The 17,785-nt window shown below is 42.3% G+C and overlaps 1 protein-coding gene across 6 annotated transcripts in view; it reads right to left on the minus strand.

The window, feature by feature from the left end:
* eml1 (EMAP like 1) overlaps positions 1–17,785 on the minus strand; it is a 40,717-nt gene that overhangs the window by 2,407 nt on the left and 20,525 nt on the right. Inside the window, exons 3-22 of one of the 6 annotated variants that reach the window (XM_070978699.1) lie at positions 15,714–15,852; positions 14,254–14,310; positions 13,266–13,394; positions 13,020–13,048; positions 10,870–10,896; positions 7,753–7,882; positions 6,610–6,759; positions 5,695–5,764; positions 5,268–5,375; positions 5,059–5,154; positions 4,816–4,950; positions 4,603–4,702; positions 4,199–4,350; positions 3,578–3,703; positions 3,014–3,145; positions 2,215–2,282; positions 1,967–2,055; positions 1,708–1,805; positions 1,285–1,372; positions 1–96 (exon numbers count right to left, since the gene is read on the minus strand). In XM_070978699.1, coding sequence (XP_070834800.1) covers positions 1–96; positions 1,285–1,372; positions 1,708–1,805; positions 1,967–2,055; positions 2,215–2,282; positions 3,014–3,145; positions 3,578–3,703; positions 4,199–4,350; positions 4,603–4,702; positions 4,816–4,950; positions 5,059–5,154; positions 5,268–5,375; positions 5,695–5,764; positions 6,610–6,759; positions 7,753–7,882; positions 10,870–10,896; positions 13,020–13,048; positions 13,266–13,394; positions 14,254–14,310; positions 15,714–15,852 — 2,019 coding nt within the window. Of the gene's footprint in view, positions 97–1,284; positions 1,373–1,707; positions 1,806–1,966; positions 2,056–2,214; positions 2,283–3,013; positions 3,146–3,577; positions 3,704–4,198; positions 4,351–4,602; positions 4,703–4,815; positions 4,951–5,058; positions 5,155–5,267; positions 5,379–5,694; positions 5,765–6,609; positions 6,760–7,752; positions 7,883–10,869; positions 10,897–13,019; positions 13,049–13,265; positions 13,395–14,253; positions 14,311–15,713; positions 15,853–17,785 lie in introns of all 6 variants that reach the window. The other 5 variants (XM_070978697.1, XM_070978701.1, XM_070978700.1 and 2 more) reach the window with 5 other exon arrangements.

A 17,785-nucleotide genomic window follows, 5' to 3' on the forward strand; every position in this document is an offset into this window, starting at 1 on the left:
CAAACACCTGGAAGCCCAGAGTGCAGGTGTAGGTGGCCCACTCGATATCTCTGGTGGTCTCCACACTGACCACCTGTTTACACACCGATGGGATCCCTGAGAAAACACACACAAACCAAACACACATGAACTGGTGTCTTGGGTACTGCAACTTTAACAAAACGATCACCATGCCAGTGTTTGTATGTTGTGAGTCCATCACACTCATGAGTCATTTTAACACATTTTTGTAATAAGTTCTCAGCACCGACAATCAGCTCTTATCAACTCAAATTTTGATCAGAACTTGTGTCCACTAACAGTTAGCGTTTTAAATTAACTGCTATACAGGGACATATTGGTCGCACTTCATAATAAGGACACATTCTTCAGTAATTAACGCAGAACTCATGATTATTTAATGTGTGAATTAATGCTGTTAATGCATTATGAATTGCTGTTGCTCACCATTAAGATATGATCAAGCTGCTCTGAGTTAATTATGCTTTTTTATTATGCAGCAACATGTAGGCAGCAACAGCAACATCTGACTACCAGTGTGATAAAAACAGCATCATATGTCTGTGATGACAGGAGCTGTCGTGCTTTCAGAGGGGCTGATCAGATGCAGGGGCTTTTTCTGTGCAGCTGGAATCCAGCTCATTTGAAGACATGTAAAATAATGCATGAATTAACGATGTTGATTCATTAAAGGCCCCCAAAACCTATTTTCTTAAATCAGCTTTTGACTCTGAGTGATGGGATCCTACATGAACACACAAGTGTCAGCACCTTGATCTTTTCTCATGAGAGATTTTCTGTGTTTGTGGGTTTTTTTTCTAAAGAATCTGAAGTGGGTGGGGTTAGGTCTGTCAATCAAATCTGATCTAACCAGACATGCACGCTCCTGATGACATAATTATGAGGATTTTTTTAGTCACTCTAAAAAAATAAAGACTTGTCATCAAATCATGAATATTAACTGTTTTTAGAGAGCTCCTTAAGTTCTCAGCGGGTCATGTCAGCTCATGCACACTAACTCTCAGCGGCTCGATCATTTCTGAGCAGTGAGTGACAGAAATGCCTGATACGTTACTGATTTGCTTTCTTTAAGCATTAAATTAGCACGAGTCAAACATTAAGTTTCAATACTGAGCAGCAATCAGCTGATGCAGATATTCTGAGGGGCTGCCAAACTTCCACACATGTTTGCAAGATTTCCAACATCGTCTCATTTGTCACTCCACATAATCACAAACACACCAGACAAACAAAGACTGAGAGGATGAGAGTGATCATACTTACAGTACAGAATCTCATAGTCCCCTGAATTTGACACCAGGTACTGGGAGTCCACGGACCAGTCCAGGTGGGTGATGAAACTAGAGTGACCCTGAGATTTGACACAAAGGGACCACGTCAAATGATTTATCTTTACAGACACATCCTATTTCTGGAGCAGAGGCAATGTGGTTCTTCAAGCACAAGGATAATCCTAAAAATGTGGATTTAATTTGATGCAGCAACCCTTAGTCATTATACACATGGCAATGTATGAGTCAGCTCGTCATTTATCATTTTACAGCTTCTTTATCAACACAAAGTGAGGACAGAGTGTACCGAGAGGAGGCCCAAATATAGAGCGGTGGAGGGAACTAAATATAAAGCAGATGCAGGGAGGAACTAAAAATAAAGGATGAGGAGGGGATTATAAATACAGGTGCTCACCGAGCACTTCCCCACTCGGCTGTACTTCCTCCCATTTTCAGACACAGCGTAGATATAGATGTAGTTGTCGTGGGAACCAATGGCCAGGAAGTTGCCATCTAAATAAAATAAAAGAAGACAGAAAGATTAATGGTTGTATAATCTGTTCTGTCCTCTTGTAAAGCACTTAGAAATTCTGTGCTGCAAATTTCCGAGCAGACAGAGAAAACAACACTGTGCATGCTCAGAGGAGACACACTGTCAGCAGTTATCACCATACCTGGCCCATAGCTCATCACAGACAGCTGTTCATTCCCATCTGTGTGCACTGTGACGAGATCCTTGGAGTCAGTGTCCAGCACCAGCCACCTGCAGGATCAGGGACAGATGCAGTAATAACAACTACAATCTGCCTGAGAGGATGGTACCAATGACTGTTCTCTATGACATTTCTATCTGAAGCAGTGAGATAAACACCACATCTCTGCTGCATTTCTGCTAAGTGTTTTTGGTGATAGTATTCCCCACCTGCCAGTCTGGGTTCCTATGGCAACCACAGCTCCAGACGGGTGGAAACCTGCTGATTGGGCAGCATCCTGTCAGAAACAGGAAGAAGAGAATATTTAAAGTGAGCCTCCACACAAAAATGTGTTTTCTTATTGTCACGTCACTTGGATGTTTGAGCTTCAGTGTGCAGAGTTTGGCACTAAAAGGCTGTTTCCACATTCATCTGCTGGAGGAGGGAGGTTTCTCTGTCCTCACCTTAAATCTGAGCTTAAGACGTGCAGGTACAAGCAGGATTTTGTGACGTCACAACTAGTTTGGAAGCCCATCACAGTTGAGCATGAAACCTACCAAACCTACCAAGTACAATGTGGAAATTTGAAGTGTAATGTGTACACAGTCAGACTGAATATTTCAGCCAAGCAGGAGGATGCTTGTTTGAAATGAAAATCATTTGCATAGTCACAAATTCTGGAATTTTCAATGACGGAGAAGAAATAGATGTAATTTAGAAGAATTTTAATGATGTAATTGAACTTATTGTGGAGAAAACATTACAAAGTGTTCAAAGCAGAGTGTTTTTATATGTCATGAAACATGTCTGAAGTGGAACTACAGGAATGAATAAAAATGAAAACTCTATCATGAACCAACTTCACACAGAACTGAAAGAATATGTGTAAATTTGCAAATTTTAGTTGCTAAACATGCAGTTCCTGCTGTTTCTGATGGGCATCAGAACTGCAAAAAGTGTCCCTTTTGTCTGCTGTGTGCTTTGTAATTCCCATGACTGACCCCAGGGGGCAGTGTTGACTAAACTTACCTCAATACTCTTGGTCCAGATGAGCTGATGGGAACTGGAGTCCCACAGGCACACCTGCCTGTCATAGCCACAGGTGAGGAACTGAGGCTTCCAGGGGTGAACAGCCAGACCCCACAACTCATCAGTGTGACCCTGGAAAGAAGAGGAGAGTTCTTCTTCTGCTATAACACCACAACCTTTCAAATGTAAGCTTTATTTTGTCCAGTATGCTTGGACAACATCATAGTAGAGCTGCAACAATTAGTGATTAGTCGATTAGTGGATGAACAGAAAAGTAACCTGCAACTATTTTGGTGATCAATTCATTGTTTTACAGAAAAATTCTATGGTTCCAGATACTCCAACTGAGGATTTTCTAAATTTCTCTGTGTTATTCCTTTGCAAACTTAATACCTGTGGGTTGTTAACTGTTGGTCAGATTAAACAATGTGTCATCTTGGACTCTGGGAGACTGATGGACCCATTTCACTATTTTCTGACATTCTATAGACCAAACAATTCATCCATTAATTGATAAAAATAGTCGTTGGCTGCAGCCCTTGACAGTTGTGTCTATGGATCTACCTGTGTAATAGGTATGAATTCTCCATCCAAACTGCCCTGCAAAACAAAGTGCTTGGTGGTCCCGATGAGCACAGTCTCCCCTCTGCCCTCTGCTATGGTCCGGATGGGACCAAACAACTCAGGCACCTGTGGAGAAAACGCAATAATCCTGTAAACCATCTGTTCACCTGGAATCAAACAGTTGCCGTCAGCTAATCTTTTACTGCATAATGTGGTCTCAAATAAGACATGAGCAACCCATAATTCACACCACTATGAATACCCATGAATCTCACTGAGAGCACAAACCCCTCTTACCCTCTGTAATATTTATGATATGGTGCAGTATTCAGAACACATAGTCCGCCGCCTAGGGCAGGAGAGTGATTTCTGGCTAATACAAGCAACCTACTTAAAAAGAATGAGCTGGATATGCAGCTTAACATTTTATTAAAACATTAACAGAATGTGGTAGTAGCAGATCAGATCATTTGGCTGCTGAAGAGCTCAACATTAAAAAACCCACACATTTTTATAATGAAATAATTTTTTAAAGTATGAATTTCATATTTGAAATTATGTGTGATTTACACACTTTATTTTTATTTGTCAAGAGAGAAGAGTCTGCTGAACTTTGCTCACCTCCACCGTTTGAATCTGCTGGTAGCTGCTGTCCCAGGAGACGAGCCTGCGGTCTTTTCCTCCAGACACCAGCGTGCCGTTCCTCAGCATGGACAGAGCGAAGATGCTGCCCTCGTGAGCTCCTTGGATGACGTGGCAGATACGATTAGTGCCTGCGTGACAGAGATGGGATGAGATGGATGAGGAGGTTCAGTCGGTCGGACATAAAGGTCGACTGCTCAAGGCGGGCTGATTAACAGACAGACAGACGGGTTTTCAGTAGATAACTCAGAGACAAGAAGAGAGCTTTTTAGGTTTTAATGTTTGTCTAAATGTTGGATTTCGTGGCACTAATGCAGCATGACCTGCTCTCATTGGACCTCTCTGTATAAATTGAGTTTGAGGAAATCAATGACTTAACGTGCCTTTTCCCCACACCAGGATGTTCCCGCTCGAGTCTCCTGTGATGGCGTCTCCATTTTCTGCAAAGGTCACACATAAAACAAACTTGGGCTTCTCCTGCTTCTGCAAGAAACACAAGGACACACACAGTTTGTTTCATTTTTGATTTCCACCGTATCAAACTTTATTGCTTTGTAGTATTGATCTAACATGTGTGAAACACTCTGGTGTCCTACCTCAAACAGGCCTTGCTTTTTGACCAGCATGCCTTTCTCCAGGTTCCAGAAATAGAGATGGGACTTGCCGCAGGTCACGATGATGTTGCAGTCTGTCGGGTGAAAGTCTGCAGCAAACACCGACTCGTTGGAGCACTGACCCGAAACACATAAAGAAACAAATGGTGAGTTGCTGATGTTACTTGTACCGTGGCAGGAGGTTATGTCTCAATTTGTCTATTTAACACACATGCACACACATACCTTCACCTCAGCCAGTCTGTCCTCTCTCTGCCAGTCCCAGACAGACAGCATGTGGTCGTTGGAGTCATCTACAACACACAGTGTGTTTCCTCCGTTCTAACAGGACACAAACCCATGTTAATGTACTGACAAAACGGTACACAGGAGGCAGAGAACAGTCAAAAACATGTCGGACGTGGCCTCAAACTATTTCTTAAGTGCCTCCTCACCGACTTGGAGAAAGCCAGGCAGACCAAGGCTCGGTCAAAGAAGCCTGTGCCCAGAACATGGAGCGTGTTGAGGCTGACAGAGTCCCACACACGGACATGAGGAGCCAGCTGCTGCCAGGAACACACACACACACACACACACACACACACACACACACACACACACACACACACACACACACACACACACACACACACACACACACACACACACACACACAGGCACAACACCAGGAGAGTTGTATTGTCAGTTTGAAGTGATGAGCGGTTGAATTGAGTCAGTGAACACAGAGTGAACACAGAGTGTTTCAGCCTCTCAGCTGTGTAAACACAATTTCTTAAAGAAAACAGCAAACGTACGACTCCTCACTCCAATAAATCAGTCACTGAAAGATGAAATGACAAAATATCAATCTCTCTCACTTACTTTCCCATCTGAGGAGGTGCCCGCCACCTGCCCGGTTGCTATGGTGATTTTGTCGGGGTGGACGGCCAGGCTGGTGAGGAGAAAGACGTGGAAACAGACATGAAACCAGTTAAAAGCCTTTCAACATCAAAAGGGGGACGTGAATAAAGATGAGCAATGTGCTCACAGAACATGAAAGGCTGCATTTGGTGAGTGAGGTTTTTAAAGCTGCAAATTCGACATTCACTGTAGCCGCCGCACGCCGCCTGTGCTAATGTGAGGGGGGAAATGAAACAGTTTAAGATAAACTCGTCCTCTTCTGGGTATGGCGGTGTAGCTGCACTCGCAGCATGTGTAAAGCTCCGACATTTTGTCTTCAAAGGAGCAAGAATCTGTCTGTAATCCAGCCTTTTGATCTGTAATCCAAAGCGTTCATTAATAATCTGAACTTTGATTAACCTCAGAGTGTGATAACTTAATCAGGGCTGTGTCTTTTTAAGGTTACCTTGTACTACACACTTCCTAACAGGCAAACTTAGTCCATACTTGTGCAGAAATGCCTGCATGCAAACACACACACACCCGAGCACACTTATTTATCTGTTACCTTCCCTCATTGCAGTTATCCTGCAGCAGAAGCAAACTCTCAGTCCCTCCACCTTTCTTTGTATGTTTGTGCACTTACAAGAAGAGAGAACATGCTGTGACTAAACTGTGCTACAGCCTGCGAGGACTGCAGAAATACTGTCGCATTATCAGCTCTAACAGGGAAAAGAAATGAAAGGTAGATGACAGGTGTGATGAGGGCTGCAGCCGACTGCATGTGGAAGCAGTCCCTCAGGTTAGTGTGTGTGTGTGTGTGTGTGTGTGTGTGTGTGTGTGTGTGTGTGTGTGTGTGTGTGTGTGTGTGTTTTATAATCCCTGCATGTCTCTCACCATTTGATGTCATCTGTGTGTCCAGTGTAGTGTCTCTGCAGCTGCTCATCCACATTGAAGAGGACGACCACAGAAGCGATGAAATACACCGTTTCTCCAGTGGGCAACAAGTAAAGGTTGGAGCGGCAGTCTCGACCGCGGTAACCATAACTGGACATTCAGAAAGGTCAAGGACTGAAACAGGAATAATATTCAAAGCAGAGACAGGCAGAATAATATGTTTTTTAAGGAACAATTGCAAACATTGCTGCTTTTTTGCCTCATCTGACAGTAAACTGAAAACCTTTGAGTGTTTGATAGTTTTAAAACAGTAGTGTGGGCTTTAAGACTTGTACCATCTTTGTACTGTTTATCTGTGTCTTATAGTCCCAGAGATGAACTGAAGAATCCATTTGCTTGCATTCGAACCAGCAGGTGTAACGTTGTGAGACAATATGCACATTTATGCGCACATTTAATAACACAAAGGTCAGAAACCACAGAAAGACTTTAAACTCCTCTATGCAACATGAAATCATCAATCTACTGCGTGCATGTGTCCCGTTTATTCTTATAACCTGTAATCTAGTTCATTCTGGATTCAACATACAAAACATGCAGGCACACATCTATTTCTGTGCGTGTGTGTGTGTGTGTGTGTGTGTTTGTTTCATCAGATCTAATCTTTTCTCTCTGTTCCTTACGGCGTTTTCCCCTTTGGCTTTCTGCTAGACTGAACAACACGCTGCATTCAGTCTTTCATCAACAAATGAAAGAAAGAGGCACCACAAAAGGAAACAAAGTAAAAATAAAAGAGCACAAGAGGAGCTGCTGACTGGTTGTGTCTCAGGCTTCCAGCTGCGAGCAGGTTATTACCGACTGCAGGCTGCGGAGCGACGAGCCCGACTCTGACTGCAGCAGCCCCGCACGGTGAAAACGAACATCTGAACAGATCCGCTCTGACAGGCAGGGAGAGGAAACGACACATTTGTCAGCTCCCTCTCTTCACTGCATCACAGACCAATCTGGATTTATTCTCCTCAGAGGATTGCTTTTCAAAACTTTCCAGATCACGAGCAGGACTCCTTATTTCTTTGGGAAAAATTCCCAGTACAAAAAACAAAAAGCAAAAAAAAAGAAAACCACACCCCAGTGAAAGGATACACCCAGTCCAGTTTGAGTTTGTTGCCGGGCAGGTCGGCTCTGGCCTCCAGGCAGTAGCCGTCCACCTGCTCTTTGGGCATGAACATGGTGATGGGACGACCCTTCAAGTACATTTTCACATAACCTTCCTCTAGAAAAAGCAACAGAAAGAATCAGTGAGGTACATGTGAGAAAATATGGATGTAACTGGTGGAATTATGTCTGTTATTTCTTGGTGTTACATGTTTTAAATGACAGTATGCAGAGAGCACAGACATGACACTGAAGCACAGTAGTGTGTTATTATGATATGAATGACAAGGGTGACAAATGTGTGACAAGATTACTGGATAATGGAGAGATGTGATATGATGTTTAATTTCGCTATGAAAATGACTCAAGTAAAGACAACAAATGACAGAATCTGCAACCACAAACAGATCAGCTTTTTCACTGACTTTATTAGCCATTTCAAAAACATTCGTCTGACAACAAAGAGCGCAAAATGAACTGCAAACACTTTAAAAACCCATAAATATTCAGTTCACAGCAGAGGTTAAACAACATAAACTGCAGACACAAGCAGAGCAATGGAAATGTTATGAGAAAAGAAAAAAAACCAGACCCAAGCTTAGAAAAGCAGGTAATGAGAAACCCTCATCAATTGAAAGAAATCATGCAGAAAACATTACGGGAACCAAAACAAACAAAATAAACCATTTCAGTCCACAAATGTTTTTCTAAATCTCATTAGAAGAAAATACTAAAATATATAAAACAAGCCCCAAATCGCCCCATAAGTCCATATAATATAACAGACTTGGGACTTGTCTTATCTTTTATCTTTTCATTAGGTGATACTAAAAAACCTTCAATCTCTCTGCAACGTCTTCAGTATGAGGACATGTGGTGCTTTTAAATGGTACAGATCTGATATAAAACCATGACTTTGGCTCTGTGCTGAGTGGCTCTGACACATTAAAGCTTGATAACTGGAATAAACACTTATATCTAGAGAGGTGAGTGTTGCTATTCTGTGTTTCCAGATTAGTAACAAATCTGGAAATACTGGCTCGGAGACTTGATGGGGCTGCGATAACTGGGCGTGTCGAGGGGAGAGTACGATGACAAACTCCCTGACTTTCTCAGCTGGAGGCTAAAACTCGGGGTCTTTCTGACCGGTGGCACCTTGGGGGCACCGCCCTTTCTGGCCGTGCTGGCCTTGCTGCTTTCTGAGGTTTGTTGGGGGTGGGTGGCTGAACGGGCCGTTACTGCCGAAGCCGCGGGGCTGCCGCCGGCCCCCGTCCGTTTGGCAGAGCGGCTGAGGTAAATCTGTACTGTGACTATAATGTAGGTGGGGGACAAGAGCAGAGGAGCCGATGATGGAGAGAGGTGGACGAGGTTGTCAGGGCCGGTTGGGTGGAGGGGGCCAAACAGGGGCAAGATGGGCAAAGAAAAGGGTGGAGGAGGTCGGTAGAATAAGTTAGACAGAGTAATGGCTGCTTTTTGGTGTCACATGTAGTAAAAAACATCATGAAACTGGCAAAACACAAACTATCAAAGGAAACTAGAACCACCAGCGTGTCTAGAGCTTTTATCAAACACTGGGATCTTATTTCCAAGAAGTAGTTATTGAGAAGTCTGGAGTCATTAAATAGAGTTTTTTTTTCACTCTTCCTGGGGGTCAGGATCCATGTGAGGGGCCACAGGGTTAACGAGATGATTAATGTGGCAGGAGAGAGGAACAGGAATGTTTTACACTGAAATTTACTGAAAATTCTTTATTTAGGATTGTTTTATTTCACAGGTCTGACATTTCTGAGAAGCTTCCTGGAAAGAATAGAAATATCTTCCAATCAATCAAAGTATAACTCATAGCCAGTCTAACTTCACCAAATGCACAAGCAGAAATGTGAAAGGCGTCTACAGGCAGCATACAATTCAACATATGTGGAAAATAAAGTATAGTATAAAGTGCTTACAGTCTTTACTTTGTTTGAATGGAAAATTCACATTCTCCCTTTAATCAGTGCCAAATTACCTTGTTCTCAACAGGAAACCACTTAGAAAGTTATCAACTTCTGTCTTGTGAAATATTGCATAGTGTTACTACTACACTTCAGCCTCTAATGATTATTCAAGCTGTGATTTAACTGCTCTCAGCACAGACTGTAGATGTACTGCATGCGTCCTATGACGAGGGGACGCAAGCTTCTGCTTCATTTTGAGGGGTCACAGATCAAAACTGTTGAGAAGTACTGGTGTTGATGCTTTCAAGGGTAAAAAATGGCGTTTTAAAGAATGAATATCCTGTAACAAGACTGGGTAAACAGCAACATATCCGTGAGGAAATGAACTTTAACTCCAGCCTTTTTAAAATTCTCCGCAGCTTTGTGAATACTTTCCTGAAGGGGGCTACACACCAACAGAGGAGACTTTGAGCAAACTACAAGCAGCAAAATCAAACAGACTTCAATAGGAACTACCCCCCAAAGAAAGAGCCAGAATGTGTTTGTGATGCAAATATTCATTTTGAGCGCAGGAAGACGACAAGAGCAGCAGCAAAATCTACTGGCTCTCAACTGCAGCGAGGAATCTCAGAAAAAGGGGATTTAAGTGTTCGCAGAAAAACTCAAAGCAACTGCGAGGAAGCGAGTGTCAGAAATCTTTGTGTTGTTACTATGGTGACAGAGACTAAATGCCTAAGAGCGAAAAGTGAGGCTGTGAGCAAACGCGCGCACGTTTGGGTGGAGCAGTGGCTTCATCTACAGTCAAACAAGTGTGGAGACGCACAAGTGAACTGCAAACACTGCAACCACACTCTGACGCAGCTCTCAGTGGAGGTTAGGGAAAGATGTGTGTGTGTTAGTCTTAAGACAATAAACACAAACACACACACACACACTTTGTCAACCCACTCCTGCCCCTGTCTGATAGCTCCCTGATCATTGCACCAAAAGGAATCGCTAAAATTTCAGCAGAATATTTGGGTAGAAAAATCCAAACGGGATATGAGTTAGAACTTCAAAATAAAAGTCCTGGTTTTATCCTTTACATGTAAGACAAATCATCTGCAGTGTCCAGAGAGCTGTGTAGGCTGGGGGCTTTATGGGGGGAGGGGTGGGGGTGGGAGCCTACCTTTGCAGTGGGTCACACGTCGCATCCCTTGTAAAGGTCACAGAGAGAGACACAAGCACCAGGTGAGGGGTGAGATGGCTTCCTCACTTCCTGCTCTGTCCTAATATGAGTGCACTTCCTGTTTCCTGCTGTCAATGAGCAGCAGCCTCTGTGCCCGTCTCCTCCGCCAGCTCTTAATGAATCAGTGCTCATTTCCTGGGTGATGGTGTCCCACCCTCTGTTCCTTTGTGGTGAGCGAATTAATTTATTTGCCTTTTGTTTGGACATCTATAAAGCAAGAAACTCTTGTTTCTAACTATTCCTTATAAAATAAAGAAAGCAAACACGTGTGCTTGCACTGGCTCGCAGCACAGTTTGTTGTATCAAATGAACCACTTCACATGTAATCACTTCATGTCTTGCGGGTAAGCATTGTATTGGCAGAATTTACTGTTGCAATTATCATTTGTATTGGTTAAAAGTCAGCAAGTGGCAGTTTATGTCCACTGCACTGCCCTGATCGTGCTGCTTTGCAGGAGATTATTTGTTTGTAATTAATTCAAATGTCCAATAAGTGGTGTACAGTGGTAATAATTAACCCTGTGGCTCACTTTCTCCTAATAGTCAGCATCAACCTGGGAGATATTTAAAAAGCATTAACAGGCTTTCACAGTCACATGATGATACGTGATTAATTACTGTGGATACTGACTGCTTTAACATTTCTACCTCGTAATCTGGTGGTTTGCAACTATACAAAGAAAATGGTCCCTTTTAAATATATGTGGATCATATTTAACTAAAAAAATACTAAAGGTAGTTTTGTGAGGGTGTAAACTAAACCGAAGCAAACTGGAGTCAGGTGTGTAAACCAAATGAGGAACAGCACCTCAATTTACTAAGAAATCAATAGTGTGCTAGGGATGGAAATTCCGATCAATACTCATTTCATTTCATATTCAGCCCCATTGTCTTGGGTGTTTCCTGCTTTTTGCTTCGGGAATAAACTGCGAGATGGTTGTCTTGTCTTGTGCAGAATTCTGGAAACACTATAAACTCAACATTTAATGAGGCTCATCCTCAGCTTTTTTAGTGGTTAATTCTTCCTTTTGTAAATCTCCAAGCTTACAAATTACACATAAACTACAATGTTGCAGGGTGCTGTGTTTAGATAAATATAGTTATTACAACTCAAAGACAAATTCTACGTTTTTTCAACATGGACCTTATTCTCATTGTGATAACCATGTCTATGGGTAATGCCAACTTTACACCTGCCTCATTGCAGAGATGTGAGAAATCTGGAGTCCTTTTTTTTTTTTTTACATAATTTCAAACATTTGTTGGCTAGTTTGTAGCTAGATGCATGGCTCTACTCTCTGTGTGTACTTTCTGTCACTCCACGTCTCCTCAGTCTTCAGGTTGTGATCAAAGAGTTTGTTTGGCCCACAGTCACAACGGCCACAATTGATCCAAACGTTGAATTGTGCACAAATAGATTTTGATTTAAACAACGTACAAAGAGGTCACACTTTCTATGAAGGTACACATATTCAACTTTAACTGGTTGCTTATTAGCATGTCTATTAGTAACATATTGGCTCTTTATTAGTCATTATAATGCACTCATTTATGCCTTATTCTGGGGTTTAGGGTTATACAGTTGTAAAATATGGTCATGCAGAATAAGGCATAAATAAGTGCTTTATAAAGAGCCAATATGCTTATGTTCATGCTAATAAGCACCTAGTTAATGGTGAATATGTGTACTTTAATATAAGGTGTTCTAGAGCTTATTAAAAAGAAAAGCTGAATGAAAGTGTGGACGTGAAGATGCAGTAATGGATGAAATGGACTGGTAGCTCATGGATGAATGGATCATGGAAACGATGAATGTTTGACACTGATGTTTCAGACACAACATCACGCAGAGAAGCCCTAAGTGGTCCTCTGTGCGCAGAAAACAGTTCAAGGCACTGACTCAAATTATAGCTGATTCATTCCTGTCTTGTTTCAGGATCACACAATAGACAAACACTATAATTTATTTGGGACATGCAGAGATGCATTGACCTCTAAATGACACAGGGAGCCACTGAGCACCTGGTGTGAAACGGCTCTGCATAAAACTATCACAGCTGTCGAGCTACGAAAGAGCCTCTAGGTCTTACCTGCATTGAACACTGGATCCCTCTGTTTGCTGCAAAGTAAATGAGTAAACAGATAGTTGTCATTCAGCATCCCGCCTCCAGATAAACCATTGATTGAAAGTGCTTTATGAGGAGATCAGTGTGTGTTTTCTGGTGGATAAATCTGATCATAACACAAACAGCCTCCTGCCTTGTGTGGACAGAAAGCGTCATTGACTGTGAAGATGAACGTGTGAGCTGCTGAAGCTCATTTTAACATGACGTTACCTGTCACTTCTCTTGCCACTGGAATTGCTGCCGGTGGATCCGGCGCGAGTTCGGTTGCCCTTGGAGTCGCCCGAATCTTTCCGTGTAAGAGTTCCCACATGTTCGTTTGAGTTGGCTCTCCTCACAGTGCTGTGGCGAGGAGAAGGTGGACAGAGGCAAAAAGAGACACCAGAGAGGGGAGGGGAAGGCACAAGAAATAGGTCATAAAATCACCTGACGCTGCTTTTCCAAAAAAGTTTTCATCCAGGAAACAGCTTTTGAAAGCACGCACAGGAAAGTTGTATTTATTTTATTACTCAGCTCAGATCTGTGTCAACATTTTCTTAAAAAAATGTGACCCTCTACAACAGCGTCAGAGAGAATTTGCACCAAAAGAGAAATAAAGAAACGTGGATATTTGTTGTTTCCTCATACGCTCTCTTTCCTTCACTCTGGTGATCATAACATCAGTACAGACCTGTGCAAATCTGCATATTAGTGGTGCAGACAGCCTGCCTATTCACAACAAAGAAAGGGCTCCATCAGCAGTCCAATGGCCAGCAGGGCCAGTCACCTAATCCACCCTATGGGAGAAAAGTCCATTCAAATCCTAAAACTGGCTGGTGGCAGTTATCCCTTCTGGAGAGCACGTGTGTGTTTGTGCAGTAAAGAGCAGAATAGAATAGAAAGAAGAAAGAGAGAGAGAGAGAGAGAGAGAGAGAGAGAGAGAGAGAGAGAAGCTGTTGTTTGCTGTGTTATCCCATGAGGAATTGTAGTAATTGGGCCACAGGGCATTGGGGAAGGCAGTTGTGCGTATGCCAACACTGACAGGATTGTGACCAATCTGCAGTTTAAACTAATCCCAGACACAGTTGGTAAACAACACATGAACAGTGAATATTAGTTCCAATCATCGTGTAGCGTGGTGAGTGATTCAGCAACATGGTTAGCATGGGTCAGAGCCATGATGATGATATATAGTGAGCAGTATACTGTAACTTCCTCTCACCTGAGGGGCAGGTAATGAATTCTGGTAGAGCGAGACAGAGAAGACAAACTGGACAGACTGGCGGGACATCACATTGTAGGTGGACGGGACATAAACAGGATATAACATCATAGTTGGGAAGGACACGTTATCACAGAGAGAGATAATACAGAGAACAAGGACGAGCAAGACAGGAGAGATGGCAAAGACAGACAAGAGGAAGATAAACAAAGGGGACGACTGACGACTCAAGTCTCAAAGTTGAAATCCTGCCAGATTACAGAATTAAATCTCCTTTTTGTCTGTTTTACAGAAAAGGCAACTGCTGCAATGAAGATGCCATTCAAACTTTAAATACACTGAGTAAATCTTCAAACCCCATCATCACAGCTGCAAGAAAACTCATTCATTAGCTTCACTTATATGCAAGTAACCACTAACTCCATGTGTGATTTCTTTTTTCTGGGTATTTCAGGGTTTAAAACACCCAGGAGGGAATTAAAAGCTCATACAGAGTGTTTTTTATTGGCTCTTTCCAGTATTTCTCACACTCAATTTAAACTTGTCAACGTATAGGCCAATGAATAAATGAGACAGTTCGCCACAAGAATTTGGTCTTTTCAGAATGAATCTATAATCAGAGATCTTTGTTTCTGAGGGTGCATTAGGGGGGACTCAGCCTCTGAGATCCTGGATCGAGCACAAGCTCAAAGCTCAGAGTCAGTGAAGCCTAAAACTGCTCAGAGAAACACAAGCAAACTCCAACAAGGAAACACACAGGACCAAATCTCATTTCCTCATTCTGCTTACATTTCATTCTGCAGAACATTTCTTTGCTGTGCTGTCCAGTGAACCTCAGGGTGAGAGTCAGCTGGCATTAAAAGTATGAGCTCTCAGTATCGGAAAACATCCCCGAAGCAGAAATAAAAGAACACACACGGAAAATCAAAGAAACAGCGCCACGGGGGAGTTCACAGCTGCTTGGACTGGAGCTGGTCTCTGCTGTGAGCTGAGCTTCATCTGATTATGGTAATGTCATCCAGAGATGGGAAAAGGCTATTGTTCTCCTGACAGACAAGACTGATAACCTGTGCTCCACAAGCATGTATAAACACACACACCAGAGAAGCAGAGAGGGTGATTTCTCTGTTTATCTGCAATGTTTAATGTCAAGCCGAAATGTGACGATTTATGGCTGAGATGAGGCGACGTGGCACAGACAGGCAAAAAATGTCTCGAGACAAATTAACTGTCTGGAAAGAAAGATGTGATGCTCGCAAGACCTCACAACCTGGCCTACATGTAGCTCATATTAGGATTTAACAAGAGTTTTTATAAGAGTATTAACAAGGCACAAAGGCTCACTAAAGACGCACTAAAAATCTACTGAATTTGACATAAAACACGAAACACGTATATCTCCTTTCGAACACGTCAACAGCTCCCTACCTCCTTGAAAGTCTAAATAATGCCATAGATACCTCTTGTTGGCTGGTGTGCTGGTGTCCTTCCTGGATCCAGATCCAGATGGGGAGGGCAGAGTCCCGCTGCCTTTCTTTGGTAGGATGGTCCCATTGTTTACTGTGGGCCGTAAGGGCAGGGTGGCAATCATTGGCCTGGCTGAAAGAAAGGAACAGCAACAGGCCACGTTAGAGTAACATGTGAGAGTGAGAAGGAAACTGCATTTTCACTGTGGATAAAATGATCTCTTATTATCTATTGTGCTTATGTGTTTAACATTAGTGTTCTTACTGTTCCTGCAGCTCGTCTGTTATTTCAGTCAGTATTAGGAGCAAATATGGTTCGATGGTAACTGTTGTGGTACGCAGGTTTGGTGAAAACCCTTCAGACTCTGAGAAGCTAATCAAGCATATTGCGTAACTGGAAACCTTGATTAAGAAGAACTTAACATTTCTTGTGTATTGTGGCCAAATTAAATAAAATGCCTATAATTACCACAGTAAACACATAAAAAAAAAGAAATTTGTAATCAAAAACAATATATTTTACTTCTGTGTGGAATAGGAGGAGCTCTCTCTTTGTTTGCTGTTGTTGATTAATACAATAATAATGCTAATAGAAACTTAAATTGAACAATAACACTTTGTAATTTTGATATATATCGTGCATCAGTTATTATTTTAGCCTTAAACACAACAAATATAAAATACTCCCTCTGCATCAGTGAGGGTTTAAAGAGATATGAAATCATTTCACGGTGTAATATATCATAAGAACAAAACTAGGGGCAGCACAAAGACTCTTAAATGTAATTCAAATATGAGTTATCTTAATTCAATGTTTTTTTAATCTCATTTCATTGAAAATATTGTTGTGTTCAGTCACTTTTCCACACAGATGATATATATATATGCAAATAATTAGTAGGATAGTAGGATGTGGTTCACACACACACACACACACACGCAGGTCAGCCCAGAATAACAAATCCAAGCTGCAGCTTTATCTGCAGTGATAAATATTTAATAGACCCTTTTCATCCGGCAGACACGCACACTCACACACACATGCATGTAAACACACTCAGGCACACACACACACACACACACACGCACACACACACACACACACACACACACACACACACGCATGCACAATCAGGTCTACACACACATTTCTCTGTTATCTTTCATGTAGTAATTACACAGCAGGGGCAAACTGAGGTTGTAATTTTGTTAGCATGTTAAAGAAGATGAATGCGTGTGTGTGTGTGTGTGTGTGTGTGTGTGTGTGTGTGTGTGTGTGTGTGTGTGTGCGTGCGTGCGTGTGTGTGTGTGCGTGCGTGGCTGTACATGTGCAGGCTGTGTGCATTGGTTAAGCTTTGTGAAGCAGATCATTGGACTTCAGTATAGGGAAGCAGGCTGCTGTCTCCCTGCAGCTAAAAGTGGGGAACAATAAGGGAAAGCAGCTCAGAGTCTGAGTCATCCTCCAGATCCCAAATCAAACTGAAACTTCATCTGTCCACAGTCACTCCGGAGACTGAAACTGGCAGCAGATCAGAATCATAATCTGCTTCTGCTTCATCATTCAAGTGCACATTTGAGGACATAAAATGGCACAAAGTGCAGCTGATTTCACATGCAGACCTCATCAGCCTCTCGGGTAAAGATGCTATTAAGGACACAGACTGTATCAAACAGACTTCAGCTGAAAATCGACACATGCAGTACTATTACGCAATAAAAACAGCAATGAGTATCATCAATGACTCTGGATAGGTCTATTTCCTACATTTCTCACTGCGACTTCACAGCTGAGAGCATGCTGCATTCAGCTGTGTGATATCACATGGAGTAGAGGTTGTGCATTCTGAGTTGTGTGTTGGCAGCTGTGCCTTTTACTTCTGTGGAATCTGTTTGTGGCTGAATTTGATTCTGCACTATTGCAGCTAAACTCAGACAGTGTCACAGAGGTGTTGTTCCAACTATAACTTAAAGGAATCGTTTGCATTTCAGGAAATATATGCTTGTTCACTTTCTAACTGAGAAGCAAGCCTTCTTCCAGAACTGTTGAACTAGTCCTTCACTGTGAC

This window comes from Chaetodon trifascialis, chromosome 14, assembly GCF_039877785.1.
Source record: "Chaetodon trifascialis isolate fChaTrf1 chromosome 14, fChaTrf1.hap1, whole genome shotgun sequence".
In the NCBI taxonomy this organism is placed as follows: Eukaryota; Metazoa; Chordata; class Actinopteri; order Chaetodontiformes; family Chaetodontidae; genus Chaetodon; species Chaetodon trifascialis.